This window comes from Camelus dromedarius, chromosome 14 (genome assembly GCF_036321535.1).
Source record: "Camelus dromedarius isolate mCamDro1 chromosome 14, mCamDro1.pat, whole genome shotgun sequence".
NCBI lineage: Eukaryota > Metazoa > Chordata > Mammalia > Artiodactyla > Camelidae > Camelus > Camelus dromedarius.
This window is the reverse complement of record NC_087449.1, coordinates 61,057,626-61,073,207: the sequence shown is the minus strand read 5'-3', so window position 1 is coordinate 61,073,207 and position 15,582 is coordinate 61,057,626. Positions and strand designations below refer to the sequence as shown.

General features: G+C 55.2%; 1 protein-coding gene across 1 annotated transcript in view; it reads left to right on the top strand.

Moving 5' to 3' along the window:
* Nucleotides 1-15,582, top strand: part of KAZN (kazrin, periplakin interacting protein) — a 991,323-nt gene that overhangs the window by 930,410 nt on the left and 45,331 nt on the right. The window contains 4 exon segments of the mRNA XM_031464108.2: nucleotides 7,619-7,755; nucleotides 10,968-11,138; nucleotides 15,131-15,295; nucleotides 15,297-15,321. Coding sequence (XP_031319968.2) covers nucleotides 7,619-7,755; nucleotides 10,968-11,138; nucleotides 15,131-15,295; nucleotides 15,297-15,321 — 498 coding nt within the window.

The following is a 15,582-nucleotide window of genomic DNA, read 5'->3' as shown; positions in this document are numbered from 1 at the left end:
ATTTGAGTCAAGACCTGGAGGAGGGAAGGAGTGGGCCGCAGGGACAGGTAGGGGAGCAAGGAGGGTGCTCCAGGCAGGGACCAGCAGAGACGCTGGGTGGGGGGTGGGGGGGTCTGTGTGAAGCAGGAGCAGCAAGGAGCCGGTGGGGGGCTGGGGGTGGTTGGGGAGGAGATCACAGAGGTTTGGGGCTGGGGGTTGTGTGACAGATCACATGGCCCTGATGGGCTGTTCTGAGGGCTGCGCTCGCCCTTGAGGGAGACAGGAGAGGAGCAGAGCAGGGGCACGATCTGACTTGCACGTTTAGGGGACACTCCCTGCTGACATAGACCAAAGGGTTGGGAGACCAGTCAGAAGGCCGCTGCATGGTGCAGACAGCGTGGTGGTGACACGGACCAGGGTGGGGACTGAGGAGTGGCGGGAAGTGGCCAGATTCTGATAACACACTGGAGGAGGAGCTGGCATGGCTTGCTGAGGAGTTGGGTGTGGAGCGTGAGAGAAGTAGAATCAAGGAAGATCCTGGGGTTTGGGGCCAGAGGAGCTGGAAGGCTGAGGTCCTCATGAACTGAGCCTGGGGAGACCGAGAGGAGCAGGTTGTTGGGTGGGAGGCTTGTCAGGGACTCACTCTCAGATGTGTTGCGTTGGAGAAATGAGGCTTCAGTAGATTTTGATAGGCAGACTTCAAAGCTGATGCTTTTAACAGAACTGTGTGGGCCTAAGAATCGCGAGACCTAGGCTGAGTCTCTGTGTGCTATTTTTTCCCTCTCTGGGCCCCAGTTTCCGCATCTGTAAAGGGAAGCTGAGCCGGAAGAACATTATGGTGGGTGTTTATTGAGGGGTTTCCCAAGCCCTTCTGGCTCCACCTGCCCACCCCTCCTTTCCCAGAATCTGTAGAGGCTGAAGGCGCAACTGGTCAGAAATGTTGAATGGAAAAGAAAGGGGGCCCCCTGCTGGCAGCAGCTGGGATCGTCACACACAGGCTGAGGTCTCCTTGATCCTGCCCGCCACCCCTCCCCACCTCTAAGCCCATGTTTGTCTGGGGTCCACCAGCCTGGGAATTTTTACAAGGGCTCCTGGCCTTGGACCATCCAGAACCAGGCCAGCAGTCTTCTGAGCTCAGACTAATGGGAAATCTGACCATGGAATGAGGCTGTGCCCTGGGCTGGCAGGAGATCCTGCCAGCGGGAAGGGGTGGCTGGAGGGGGATTCCTGAAGAGCTGCTGACACACACATGCACACGCGCGTGCGCACACACATACACACCCTCCTTCCAGCAGTCACGGAGCAGTCATGGGGTGCATATAAGAATGTCAAACTGCCTGTGATGGAAACCTCAGAAAGCCCCCTTGAGACTGTAAGACAGATACAGAAACAGCGTTTCATAGCAGGAGCAACTGGTGCGAATATTTGGATCACCCACTGGTTTTGTGAATCGATGCAGCTTCTGCTGCTCACAGCGATGCACTTTCATAGGAAGGCTGATGAGAGAGCTCTGTGAGGGGTTCAAGGTCAGATGCCAGGGATGCAAGCCCCGGGTCCGTGCTTGAGCCGTGTGGGTTTGGGTGAGTAGGTTAACCCTTTGAGCCTCAGTTCCCTCCTGTATCAGGCAGGTGCAGCCCCACCCCCAGCACACGGTCCCAAGGAGCAGATGAGGCTGACCGGGCTATGTGGGGTTCACTGGGGCTTGGTGATTTGGGAGCCAGCAGAGCGGTGGGGTAGGAGGGTGGGTGGGTGCCAGGGCCAGGTGGGCACGGCTGCTTGCTGCTTAGCCACGTTTCTTAATCTCCCTGGGAGCCCACTTCCTCATCTGTAATGTGGACTGACTTCATAAGGTGGTTGTGAAAATTAAGTGACAAAAACCCACTGGGGCTTAGAGTGGTGCCTGGCAGATGGAAATCATTTTAATATCTAGGAAGTTGAGGCTTGGAAGGCTATGTGACTTGCTTAAGGTTTCAGAGCCAGGGACAGACCCAGATCCCCTGACCCTAGACAAATGCCCACCCCCACACCCCACTCCGGGTGGTGTTGGCTAAGGCCATGGACACGGGGTTAGTGTTAGTGGTCGAGGCGAAGTCTCCTAGGACCTCAGAATCAAAGGAAGCTCGCAGAATCGAGCACTCCCATGCTGGGGGGAAACTGAGGCTCGGAGAGGGGAAAGCTGAGAGCCTGGTCCCTTACTGCCCGGCAAGGTCCACTCTGCAGGCACTGTCTCAGCGGGTAAGGAGAGACCCTCACATGCTCAAAAATGCCCCCATAAAATCCCTTATTCTCCAGGCCCGTGGCCCCCAGAAGCTCAAACGCTAAGAATTAGCCTGTGCTGTTCTTTGCACGTGGGCTGCGGCCTCCCATCGCCTGGGCATTGGAGGTGGGGGGGGGGGGGGTGATTTGCCCAAGGCAGGAGGAAAGAGACCTTTCTTCTCTCTCTGGCCCCCACCTGCCAAGAGTTGCATTTGCAGAAGTTAAACTGCTCCACCCTGCCCCGTGTCTGTGCTAGGGAATGTGGCCTCCCAAGCCAGGGAAGGACGACGGGGTCTGCTGTGGAAAAGCAAACCTCAGAAGCTTGAGAAGAGTGATGCCCGCAGAGAAATCGTCACAGGGCTGCAGCCAAGCCCCTGGCTACACCCTCCAACCATGCATGCATCTGGCCTCCTGGAGTCAGAAAAATCAGTCCTTCCCCACACACCCTCCCTCCCATCCCCAGAGTCCCCACATTCCCGGGAGCCAGGCTGGTCTCCTTCTGAGATCCTGCAGGGTCTGCTGGGTATGACATCACCCGTCTCCATGGCAGTCGTTCCGGTGGTCTGGCTGCTGGAATGGAACATGCCTGGGTGAAGCCGTATGGCTGGGCAGGAGAACGGAACACTGGGGAGCTTAGGGCCGAGGCAGGAGGCCAGTCACAGAGGGAAACTATCTTGCTCATGGACCATCAGCTCACCTTGCATTAGGAGCATTCAGAGAACATTGAACGGGGTTTTGAAGGAAAACAAAAGCATATTTATGACAACGGAAGGAAGTACACGTTCCACTGTGTAAATTTCATAGCTGTGTCTGTAGTTTATTTCTTGGGGGTCTGTCAGTCTAACCTCCTTGCTTCCTTAAAGTGTTACAGTACTGCCCCCCGTTTTGGGGAGCCTCCCCATCTATTGGGGTGGCAGCACCTGGGGACGTTTGGGCTCAGTGGGGACACACACACCCACTTTCCCACCTCTGGCCAGTGCAGGCGTCCCCAGGCACTCCCCAGTCCTGCTCCTCTGTGTGCGTTTCCTAGAGTGGGTTGTGGGTGTGTATGCTTCTGAACAGCTGGGCAGACCGCACAGCGGCTCCTTGGCTCACACTGGTTCCAGAGGCACCTTATCTTTGTTTTTAAGTGATCTTCACTCAGCATTCATTCTGAGAGATTCGGCTTTTGTGTTTTCTCAGTCCTCAGCCTGGCAGGGTCCAGCCCAGAGTTGGGCAGAGAAGGGACCTCCCCACCCCCGCCAAGGGAAGCTCACGTGAAAGAACCATGGGGTGAAGCCTTTCGTGGGGGGCGGGAGGGTGACGGCCCTTCTCACAGCCTGCCTGGATCTGTCAGTTAGGAACACACTGAGCTGCACATGATGAGAAATCCCACAAACAGTGGGGTTTACTTTTCTTCAGTTACCAGGAATCCTGACCTAGGTGGTGCCATCAAGGGTCCAGGCCCCTTCTGTCTTTCTGCTCCCCGTTTTCAGCTCATGTCTTCATCCTTGTGCTCATAAGATGGCTGCTGTGCCTCAGGATGTCACATCCAAATTCCCAGCAGGAAGAAAGAGGAAGGGCAAAAGGCAAGCATTAATGCCAGCATCCCGTGACCTTCTATAAAGAAAACAGTGGCTTTTCCAGTAGATTTCTGTGTACATCTTAGTGGCCAGAACTGCGATATAAGACCTCTCTCACTGCAAGGTTGCTCGGGAAGTTGAGGGTTTTAAGTGGGCACAAACAGAATTGGGGTTAGGTAAGGTAAGGAGGTAGATGGGTGGAGACTTGATAAGGAGGAAGACGGGTGGAGACTAGTGTCATTCTCTATTAGACCATCAACCACCCAAAAGGTAGGGACCATGTCTTGCTTGTTTCCATCCCCCGCATGGCAGCAAGCATGGAGTCTCCTACATAGAAGGTGCTTAATCGAAGAGTTTGAGGTGAGCCTCCCTCCCTCTTAGGGACAGGCTGCTAATCTGAAGGCAGAGATCCAGCCCGTGCTCTTGGGAGTCAGATAGGGGAAGCAAAACCCTCTGCCGCCCAGCTGAGGCCACCAGCACACAGCCCTCCACCGATGGACAGAAGAGACACGCACAGCCTCTCCGCATGCGCAGACGGTGCAGCACGGAGCCGCCAGGAGACCGGGGAGGCCAGCACGAGGATGCAGGGTCGCTCCTCTCAAGGCCATTTGGTGAAAGTGAAGAGAGGCCCAGCCCCGCGCTACGGGACAGCCTCCCAGAGCCTCCAGTTGCCAAGGGCAAAGCCTGCAGCTTGGTTCTTATCCAGACGGGGCTAAAGAAGGAGGCGAATCAGAGCCCAGGGAGGTCTAACTTCCCCCCGAAGGGCAGGGATGCGACAGCCACCGGCTGCTGCAGGGCACAGACCTGACTCCCTGGTGAACATCTCCCCACTGGGGCACAGGGCCCCCTCCCTGCCCGAGGTGCCCCCGGGGAGTGGCAGGGGTCACTTTGCTCGGGTCAGTGGCCCCCCAGGAGCCCCTCCCCTGGACAGTGCTCCCCCTTCGCCTTCACACCCCGCAGGTCTGAAACCCGCCCGAGACTGAGGGTCGGGTGCCAGCGCTGCCATTGACTGGCTGGGTGGCCTTAGTTTCCTCCTCTGTAAAATGGGATGATGATGATGATGCCAAAAATACCTACCCAGCCAGCTCAGTCACGGGAGGGTAGCCAGCAGCAGAGAAGATGGCAGATGGAAATTTCCAATTCCTCTGGGACAGCTGGGCTCAAGCTCTTCTGTAACATCCTTTCTGACCAGATTACATCTTTAGATGTTGGGTTTTCTTTTCTTTTTCTTTTTTTTTTTTTTTTTTGCCGGGGGGGGGACATAATTAGGTTTATTTATTTATTTTTTTAATGGAGGTACTGGGGACCGAACCCAGGACCTCGTGCATGCTAAAGCACATACTCTACCACTGAGCTACACCCTCCCGCCTTGGTGTTTTTTAAATGAGTTTCACTTGCAAGGTGGGCACAGCAAGTTAGAGCACAGGTGTGCTCCCTCCCACCCCCTCCTGACAGGAGAGGGAAGTGAGAGTCCTCTGTCTATGGCTCTCCTGTCCCGGCCCTTTAAGGTTCCAGCCCAGCGGGCCTGGAATTCCGGGCCACGGTGACCTGAGTTATTGCTCCGCCAAGCTGGCCACGAAGGAGACAAGTCCGGGTGCAGGAGCCCAGAAGCACAAAGCTGGAATTTAAAGGCTCCCCAACACTTGGGGGTCTCCACTGCAGGGGTCTCCCCGTGGCTCCTTGCACCTGACAACACGGCTCCAGCCCACCTGCCTCCACCCCATTTTACAGGGCTTGGGGTGAGGGGCATAGGAGTCCCCCAACTCTGCAGGGTCAGAAGGATGCTAGCACATGTCCGGCGCTGAACTATGCCATACTTTTTCACATCGGAGGCTGAATTTGCAGGTTCAGTGTCCAAGACAAGATGGGGTGGCACCTTCACTGCCTGCCCCGTATCACTGCCCTCAGCTGGCCACGGGGCCAGGACCCTCCAGGGTCTGGGAGTAGAGGCAGCATAATGTAGGGTCAGGTGTGAGGGCCTTGGGGTCAGACATGGCTGTGTGACTCTGGGCAAGGGACTTAACCACTCTGTGCCTTCTCGGGCTGGAAGCTTCCAGAGCCGAGGAGTTGCTCTGCTCCCTCCCAGTGTTCTCTCCAGGGAGGGACCGGAGGTCTGGGCACCCTGGGAAAAGCCGTGGGGCCCACCCTGCGGCTGGAACCTGCTCTGAACAGGCCTGGGCTCGTCCCTCTCCACACCCTTCGCCACAGAGCCAGTGCTGGGAGGGGAGTCTGGAGGGAGCAGAAGTCACACTGCTGCGTGGGGCGCATGGCACCATATGTGTGTGTGTGTGTGACAGCTTTATTGAGATATAAATCACATAGCGTGCAATTCAGCCATTTACAGTACATAATTCAGAAGTTTTTATTACATTCACAGAGTTGTACATCCATCACCATGATCGATATTAGAACACGTTCATCACCTCAAAAAGAAGCCCCAAGCCCTTTGGCTACCACCCCTCCTTTCTCCAGCCCCCACCCCTTCTGCCACCCCCCACCCCAGCCCTGGGCAACCAATAATCTTCTTCCGTCTCCACAGATTTCCCTATTCTGGACATGCCACATACATGGAATCATACAGCGTGTGGCCTTTTGTGATTGGCTTCTTTCACTGAGCATAATATTTTCAAGGTTAATCGTGTTGTAGCATGAATCATTGCTTCTTTTTATGGTCAAGTAATAGCCCATTATTTGGATATACCACATTTTTAACAATCCATTCATCAGATGATGGACATTTGGCTGTTTCACCTTTGGCCATTATGATGAAAGCTACTCTAAACATATATGTATACACGTTTCTGTGTGGACATGTGTTTTCATTTCTAGGAGTGGAATGGCTGGATCATAGGGTAACTATATTATTAACCACTCGGGGAAGTGTCAGGCTGTTTTCCACAGAGGCTGCACCATTTTCCATTCCCACCAGCAGTGTATGAAGGTTCCAGTTTCTCCACATCCTCGTCAACACTTGTTACTGTCTTCTTTTTATATTTTAGCCACTCTAAATGAGTAGGAGTTTATCTCATTGTGGTTTTGAGTTGTATTTCCCTGATGACTAATGATGTCAGCCACCTTTTCAAGTGCTTATTGGCCATTTCTGGGAGAACCATCTGTTAAGATCTTTTGCCCATTTTTGAAAAGTGGGTTATTTTTCTTTTTATTATTGAGTTTGTAAGTGTTCTTTTTATACTCCAGATAGAAACCCCTTATCAGATATATGATGTACAAATATTTTCTCCCATTCCTTGTGTTGTCTTTTTTACGTTCTTGATGGTGTCCTTTGAAGCATGAAAGTTTTTCATTTTGATGAAATCCAATGTATCTGTTTTTTTCTTCTGTTATTCATGCCTTTGGTGTCATAGCTTACTGTGTGTTTTTAACGGAACTCTTTCCCCTGTGATGGGAGTGGGGACAGACGGTGCACTGTTGGGCTGGGCTGAGTTCTGGTGGGCTCAGAGTGAGCCCTGGGGGTCATTTTGGCGGGAAATCAAGGATCCCCTTAGCTTCCTGGGCCATGGGGGTCACAGGCTCACCAGGCCTCCAGCTCGTTCCCTCTGGGGACCTAGCCAGTTCAGGGCGGGGATAGACTTCAACCCAGGACTTGCTCCCCTGGTTGGATCAGTAAAAGCGAGAAATGAGAATCTGGACTCTAGAGCTAGGCGGGCCTGGGTTCGCATCCTGCCACTGAGTAACATGGGAGCTTGGGAGAGAAACTTCTTCATTCTGAAGCCCGTTTCCTCCTCTGTTAATAAAGGGATGGAGACAGGGTCCCTTCTCAGCTAGGACCACGGAAACTCACTCGCTTCTCTGTTCCCCAGCCATGAAAGCAGACCGCAAGCGCCTGAAGGGTGAGAAGACGGACCTGGTGAGCCAGATGCAGCAGCTGTACGCCACGCTGGAGAGCCGCGAGGAGCAGCTCCGGGACTTCATCCGCAACTACGAGCAGCACCGCAAGGTGGGGCCCTCCCCGCACACACACCCGCTGCCCCGCCCCCGCCCCGCCCCCGGCACCGCCCACAGCACCGGGTCCGGCCTCTCCAATCCCAAGACAGGCACACTGCTCCCGTCGCCTCATCGGCACTTGGGGAGGCCCCTGATGTGTCAGGCCCGGGCCTGGGTGCTGAGATGAACCAAGCACAACCCCTAGTTAGGTTTCCGTGTCTCCAGGGCAGACAAGCCTGGACGGGAAAGCCCAGTCAGTGACAGTGTGGGCTCTGGATTCTGGCTAGCCTGGGTTCAGAGCCCAGCTCCCCACGTGTGTGCCCTTAGGTACCTCCCTTAACCTCTCAGAGCCTCAGTTTCCTCATCTGCAAAACAACGACCACATGCAGACCTTTTAGGGCTGTGATGAGGTCTAGAGAAGATGATGAATACAGAGCATTGAGCATGGCACCTAGTACGTAGTGAGCACTCAGTAAATGTCAGCTATATCTTACTAATAATACCATCATAAGAGTGTGAAGAGAGAGCTGAGGAGAACCATGAGCCAGCAGGGAACTTTGTCTGCTGGGAGAGTCCTGGAAGGCTTCAGAGAGGAGGTGACATATGAGTTGGGCACTGTGGGGTGAGTAGGAGTTTCTGGTCAGATGACTGAGGAATTTAGTTCCGCAGATATCTGTCTGGTGTATGTGCTGTGTACATGCTGAAGAGGGTCCCAAAACTTTAAAAAGTCAGTCCGTCCAACCATGCAGGACTTAATGAGGTACTGTGTCTGCAGGGAGAGAGTTGTGATCTTCTAGTGTGTAGGGCAGAAAAAGTGTTGAAAACTGCCTTTCAAGTACATGACACCACAGGACGAGGGCTGTGACCCAGGTTCACGTGTACTCTGCAGCAGAAGGTAGGAGGCTCCTTAAGTTTCCTGGCTGAGCAGGGTTTGAACGCTTCTTTGAACGGTTGGTGGCAGTGGGCCGGATATGTGAGTGTGTTGCCTCTGAGCCAGAGTTGAGGGGCAGAGTGTCAGGGGTGGAATTTGAATTTCAGTGCTTCATGCCTACAGCCCACCGTTGTCTCTTCCGGTGACCTTCCCTCTCACCTCCCACGGATGCAGCTCCCTTCCTCTCCAGGATGGAAACAGCGCCAAGAGAGTTCCCTGAGCCAGGCCACCCACAGCCTGACTGTGGTCTGGAGCTTTCGGTGCCCTGGGTACCAGCCCTGAGCAGCAGGGCCCCAGCCTCCCCTGCCTGCATCCTCCCACAGTAGGTGAGCTGGGTCTCGAGAAGTCTGCTCCCCATGCCCACCATTTGCAGACAGAATGTAGCATTAAGTTGACAGCCTATGGAAGCAGAGAGAAGGAAACAGAACCCACCACCACCTGCTTTCTTGATCCTTCTCTGGGTCACAGACTTCTTGCCGTGTCCTCACTTGGTAGAAGGGACAAAGGTGTTCTCCAGGGTCCCTTTTATAAAGGCACTAACCCCATTCATGGGGGCTCCACCCTCATGACCTGAGCACCTCCCAGCTGGCAGTGGACAGAGCTGAGACTCACACCCAGGCGTCCTGACCCTAGAAGACACATCCTGGAAGGAGTCATCCCTCTAATACAGACACCACCTCCTCTAGACCGAGAAGCTGGGAGAGCAGGTGACATGGAAACTTGGGCGTCCTCCCCTCACCCAGGCTGGGAGAGCTGCCCTGTGATATCCCGGCCGCTGCTGTACACATGTTCTTATTCAGCAGTGCTTCTTGGCTGCTGTTTGCCAGGCTGCTGTCCTGGGACCCAGGTGTCTGCCGATGACTTAGAGTGGCACGTTCCTGCTCTCACCGAGCGTGCAGAAGGGCTTTTCAGTGTAAGCTCCGCAGGCACAGGGATTTTCCTCTGGTTCATGCCTGCTGATGGCATCCATGAATGTTGGTTGAATGACCAGTGTCAGGTACCAATATGAGACACAGGTTGGAGAGAACCCCAAGCTGCTCTCTTAGAAAGGTGGTTGGGGAAGTCCTCTCAGAGACACTTGAGCAGCATCCTAGTGATGAGTGAGCACCTGCTGTGTGCCCAGCGCCATGCTGAGCGCTGAAGGGATTATCTCATTCGTTCCTCACAATAACACCCCCCAGTACGTGCGCTATGATCCCATGTTACAGGTGAGGAAACTGAGGCATGACCGTCATTGCAGCTTGTTCTTGCAAAACCAGGAATCGACCCAGACTGTCTCTTCCCAGAACCTAAGCCACAGGTACAGCTCTGTGACAGCCACAGAGAAAGATGCCTTTTCAGTGTCTCCCTTGGCCTCCTAGTCTCTGGCACCTGGAAGTCAAGGTGCTTCAGCGACAGGGCTGTTAGATAAGGCAGGGTGGCCACCGCTTTCCCCATGGTCCCAGGCTGTGTGGAGACTTTGAGTCTGGCTCCTGATTTGGCGGATGGGAAGACCGTGGCTGGTTGGGTGGGCAGGGCCTCCTGCTGGGACCCTTCGTCTGGGGGAAGGACGCCTGCTGTCCTGATACTTGGCTCTGGCCAACAGAGGTCATGCCCCCGATTCCGCTGGCTGTTCCTTGCCTGCTGGCTTTGCCCAACCAGCACAAGCCCACAGCCCTTCCCTCAGCATCACGGGGAACACAGGCCATGGGGTGCCGGGCAGAGGACTGTTCTGCATTCAGTCACAGCAGCTAGCTGGGGGTTCAGCCTGTCCCACCATCGGCTGTGACCCTGTGGGACGGTGGCAGGGCCCCATGGCAGCCAAGGTGGCTGGACTGCAGGCGCCTCCTCTGTCCGTTTTCCTGTGACACACACAGTACCCAGCAACAGAACAGAACCGAAACCCAAACCCACTGCCGACCCTAACTTTTGTCAGACTCCATTTAACTGACTTCCCTCACAGGAAGTCATTTAGTGTTTATAACAACTCTTTGAAACAAGCAGTATTGTCCCTCCACCCCCATTTTTAACTATGGAAAAACGAGACCGGACGAGTTAAAACAGCTTACCCATGACGTTCATTTGCTCATGTATCCACTGAAAAACATAACGGCTGAGCATCTACCAATGGTCTGTCTCTGGTGCAGTGTCCCAGCTAGTTTGTGGCAGAGCCCGGCTGGCACCCAGGGACTTCTTCCTCCGGGGCCGGAGCGCCCAGCCACGTGCGGTGCGCAGGGGCCTCCCCGCGGCTTCCTCTGGTCCCAGAGGAGGCCCTGCCCGCGCCCCCGTGCTGACGTCCGGCGCCCTCCCCACAGGAAAGCGAGGACGCCGTCAAAGCCCTGGCCAAGGAGAAGGACCTGCTGGAGCGCGAGAAGTGGGAGCTGCGGCGCCAAGCCAAGGAGGCCACGGACCACGCCACGGCGCTGCGCTCCCAGCTGGACCTCAAGGACAACCGGATGAAGGAGCTAGAGGCCGAGCTGGCCATGGTGAGACCCCTCCCCTCGCCCACCCGGGCCTGGTCGGGCATCTGCCGGACGCGATGTAATGTGCTGGGAGACAGCGCGCTCGCGGGTTCACCTGAGAGTCCGGAGTGGAAGCCGGAGGGGTGGGGCGGGGCGGGGCGGGACCAAGGCGGGGCGGGGGCGGGGCCAGGGCGGGGTCCGGGATGCTCCGTGTTTCCTTCCCTACCACGAAGCCTTTCATCCACCTGCCTGGGGCCAGGCGTGGGGCATGCTGGGAGCCCATCCACTAACCTTTGGGAGGAAATACACAAAAAAATTAACAATGGTTATCTCTGGGTAGTAAGATTACAAGTGACTTTTATTTCCTTTTTTTCCCTCCTGTTTTCATCTGTAGTGAAAATGTCTTAACATGTGTCCTCAAGGAAAAAAAAATGTTATTTTTTTTCTCATCCAAAACAATCCCTCAGAATACTTCCAGACACCGTGTTTTCCTCAGAGATGTGCAGCCTGCATGTGGGGACACAGAGCCCAGGCGGTGTGTCTAGGCCTGGCCTAGCAGCAGAACCGAGGTCCAGAGCCCGGGAGTTCTGTTCTGCCTGATCCTGTGTGACCCTGGGCTGTTCACTGAACTTCTCTGAGCTTCAATGACCTTCATCTGGTCTTGCGGTGAGGGTGAAGGTCTTTATCCTACCCTGCCTTCCCCGCCAGGTGGTTGAGAAACTCCAGGGAGCTCATCGCTTAAAGGGCCCTTGAAACCACCAGGGACTCAGTGCAGCGGTGGCTGGAAGGAGCGGGTGCAGGGAACTCCTGAGAGGTGGGGAGGCGTGCATGGCTCTTAGAGAGAACTGAGCATTCCACTGCAGAGCACTGATGCCGGCCAACAGTGTGGTTACTGCCATGGGTTCTGGGTTCAAATCCAGCCCTTCCTAGCTGTGTGACCTTAGGCAAGACCCTTCACCTCTCTGAGCCTTAGTGCCATCAAGTCTCAAAAGGGATAACTGCGTATAACCCGTAGGGCTTTGTGAGGATTTCAGTGAAATAATGCAAGAGATGCACTTAGCGCGGCCTGTACGTGGTGAGTGAGATGACAACAGGAGGCTTTCCTATGGGCACTTCCTTCAGGACCAGGGGTCGCCCAGGGCAGGTCAGGATCCACTGTCCCCCTTCTGGGACCAAGTCCTCTCGCTGCTTCCTGGGACTCCTTGTCCAATGCTGACCCCTAGTGGTCAGAGCTGCCCAGGCAGGAGGAAGCTACCACTGCTGGGTTCCCTCTCTGGGAACTTCCCATCAGTGGGGTCCTTCGTGCTGGCAGCCCTGCAGCCCAGACAGAAACTTTTCGAGTTGCAGATCTGGGAAGGGAGTGCAGAGTGAGGCGAGACCTCTGTTCTCCCAAGTCTTCCCAGTGTCCTGTGGATGGATAGATGTGTCCTCCTTGCCGTGGACCACTAGCCTCAAGCATCTTGGGGAATTGCGGGGTCTTTCAGCATTGGGAGCCACCTCCCTTCTGCTTCCCCCTTTGCTGTGCCCCAATAACTCAGCCTGCTTTGGTTCTAGCCAGTGAAACTCAGGTTCTTTCCTCCTCCCTCTGGAGGGCATCAGACCCCTCTTCTAAGTGTGAGTAGTTAGCTCCAAGTGGTGGATTTGCTGTAATGTCGGCACAGCCTAGGGCTCGGCGGCAGAGGGAAGGGTTGCAGCACTGGTGATGGGTCATTTCTTAAGTGACCCTGAAGTGCCACCAAGGAGATGGGGGCCAGGCTGGGAAACTCACACCTGCCCACAACACTGAACCCATGCGGAAGCTGCCTGGTCTCCCCACACACCCTGTGCAGCTGAAAAGAGCCGTTTCACTTGAGTAAAAGTCAAAGACAAAGGCTTCCTAAGAAGCAAATGCTTCTCTTGGTGTTTGGTGTTGGGGATGGGTGAAGCAGACCAGCCCTTGCCCACCACCAGCTCCAAGCACTGGGCCTGAGCTCAGACCCCCTGGCCACACATGTGAGGTCAGGGCCCACTCAAACCTGACAGTGTCCCCCCAGAGCCTCCCTCCATCCCCAGGCTTGCAGTTGTTGGAGATGGTGTGGAGCCAGTATCTCCCCCATCAGTTCATGCTGGTGCCTCTGGGCTGGACAGGACAGGAAGAGGGTAGTCAGGTCAGCTTGTAGCAAATGTGCTGCCCCTTTGATGCAGATGTGCATCTGTGCAGCCAGAGTCCGCGGAGCACTGACCTTCTCGTGTCTGCTCGAAAGGTTCCTGTCCCGGGATCCTCCCAGCGTCTGGCAGGAGAGATGGTCCTTAGACAAGTGCAAGTCCTTTAAAAAGCCAGCAGAGGATTCCACTTAGCAGCACTCACAGCATCCCTCTGGGCCCAGGCTCACTCTCTGACATCCTGGAAATACATTCTGGCCTCAAGGCAGTTAGGAACCTTCATGGGCCTGTTCCGGGCTTTTGGGGGCGGAGGCACACAACTCTCGGCCCCCTTCCAGCTCCCGGATGGTTTGACCTCAGGGAGACGTAAATAATCCTGACAGCCTGCTACTCGTTGAGCAGGACAATAGACCGGACAGCATCCTCAGCCTTCATGTGAATTATTCCATGTCTGACTCCTACTTGTGAAGTGGAAACTGCTTCGTAATAGCAGTCACTAACATTTATTGAGCTTTTTTTTCACCATCAGCCAGGTGCTCTCCATAGCAACCATGTTATCCACATCAGACATGAGGGCATGAAGGCACGGAGAGGTGGGGGCCTGTCTCAGGATTCCCCAGCAAGGAAGTGGCAGAGCGGAATCAAATCCACGCAGTTTGATTTCTAAACCAGGGGGAGATTATTACCTGGCTTGGGGTGGCGGGGCTGACTCCTTCAACTCACCCTCCCACTGCCATATGGGTTTATATTCCCTGGGGGCTGGCAGTGGAAGGGGAGTGATTTTATAGATTCCTGGGGCATCCAAGCTAGCAGGAGCCCTAAAGATTGGTCCAGGCATTCCATTACACAGATGGGGAAATGGAAGCTCAGAGAAAACAACAACTTGTCTACAATAACACAGCTGGTCAATGTGATAACGGTGTCTCAAGCTTTAGGGAAAGACTGTTCATTTTTTGGCTGGAATCTCTTTCTCAAGAACCCCTGCTCTGCCTGGAAGAGCCAGGATCTTGGGGAAAGTGTGGACATTTCTGGAGCTAGGAGAGAGATGAGAAGGGGTTTTTCCATTTTATCTGTGTTCATATTAGAGGCAAAGCCAGCACTTACGGTGGCCCTGCCACCTGTAGTGACCCCCAAATTCACTGGAATCTCAGTGTGAGACCCTTGGCCCACTCCCCACGTGCCCCATCTGCCCTGGCATGAGCCTGGGGAGCCAGTGAGGAAGTAAAGCTGAATATGATGGAAAAAATACGCTTGATACATTGCTAGTATGTGCCCTTTTTCTCCCCCAAGTAATTTGTGCCATGTGCCATGGAGGGAGGTAACCCAAAGCTGGGGGAGACCTCGGTCGGTGGACAGAGGAAGGAAGTGCTGGGTGACCATCCCACCTGCCCAAACTGGGCCCCATGCTTGTCCCTGGCATCCTTGTGTCCTGTGCCTTCTCGTGATCCTGAGAGCCAGGCTGAGGATTTGCGCTGTCCCCAGCCTGCCCCGCACAGCACCTTGTGAAGGGACAGTCACACGTGGAATTTGGAAGGAAGTTAGGTGATGAAAGGCAGAACACCATCTTCTCACCATCTCATTCAGGTCCCAGCTGGTCCCTGGAGAACCCAAAAGAATGCGTGCTAAGCATGTCCTCGGTCCCCCTGCTCTCCGTATTTCTGGTCTCACATGGTGTTGGCAGGAACAAAGGGGTAACTGACCCCAAAGTAAGCCCTCAGGTGGTGGCTGACTGGCACGCGGGGCAGGGCTGGAGAGGCCCTGGTCCAGGGGTGGGCTTCGTGCCTTCCTCACGCTGGGGGATGATGGCCAAGCAGCAGGCCAGGAGGACCCCTTGATCATGTCATGTCCTTCCTGTCCCCTGGCTCTCTCTCCAGGCCAAGCAGTCCTTAGCCACGCTGACCAAGGACGTCCCCAAGCGGCATTCACTCGCCATGCCTGGCGAGACGGTGCTGAACGGCAACCAGGAGTGGGTGGTGCAAGCGGACCTCCCGCTGACCGCGGCCATCCGGCAGAGCCAGCAGACTCTCTACCACTCGCACCCCCCCCCACCCCGCAGACCGGCAAGGTGAGTCCGGCCCAGCCTGGCCGAGCCGCAGCTGTGGGGGGCATCTCAGGAGGCCATCAGGCCCATGGTGGGAGGCGGCCTCTATAGTCACACTATAGCTGCTTAGAGGGGTATGGGGCCGAGGTTACGGCTCATGTAACTGAGAAGTCTAAGAGGTGGACCTCAGGCATAGCGGGATCCGAAGGTTCAGACATATCTGGGTCTGTCTGACCCCCTCCCTCCAGCTCTCAGCTCTGCCTGCCTCCTTTTGTCCTCATCTTT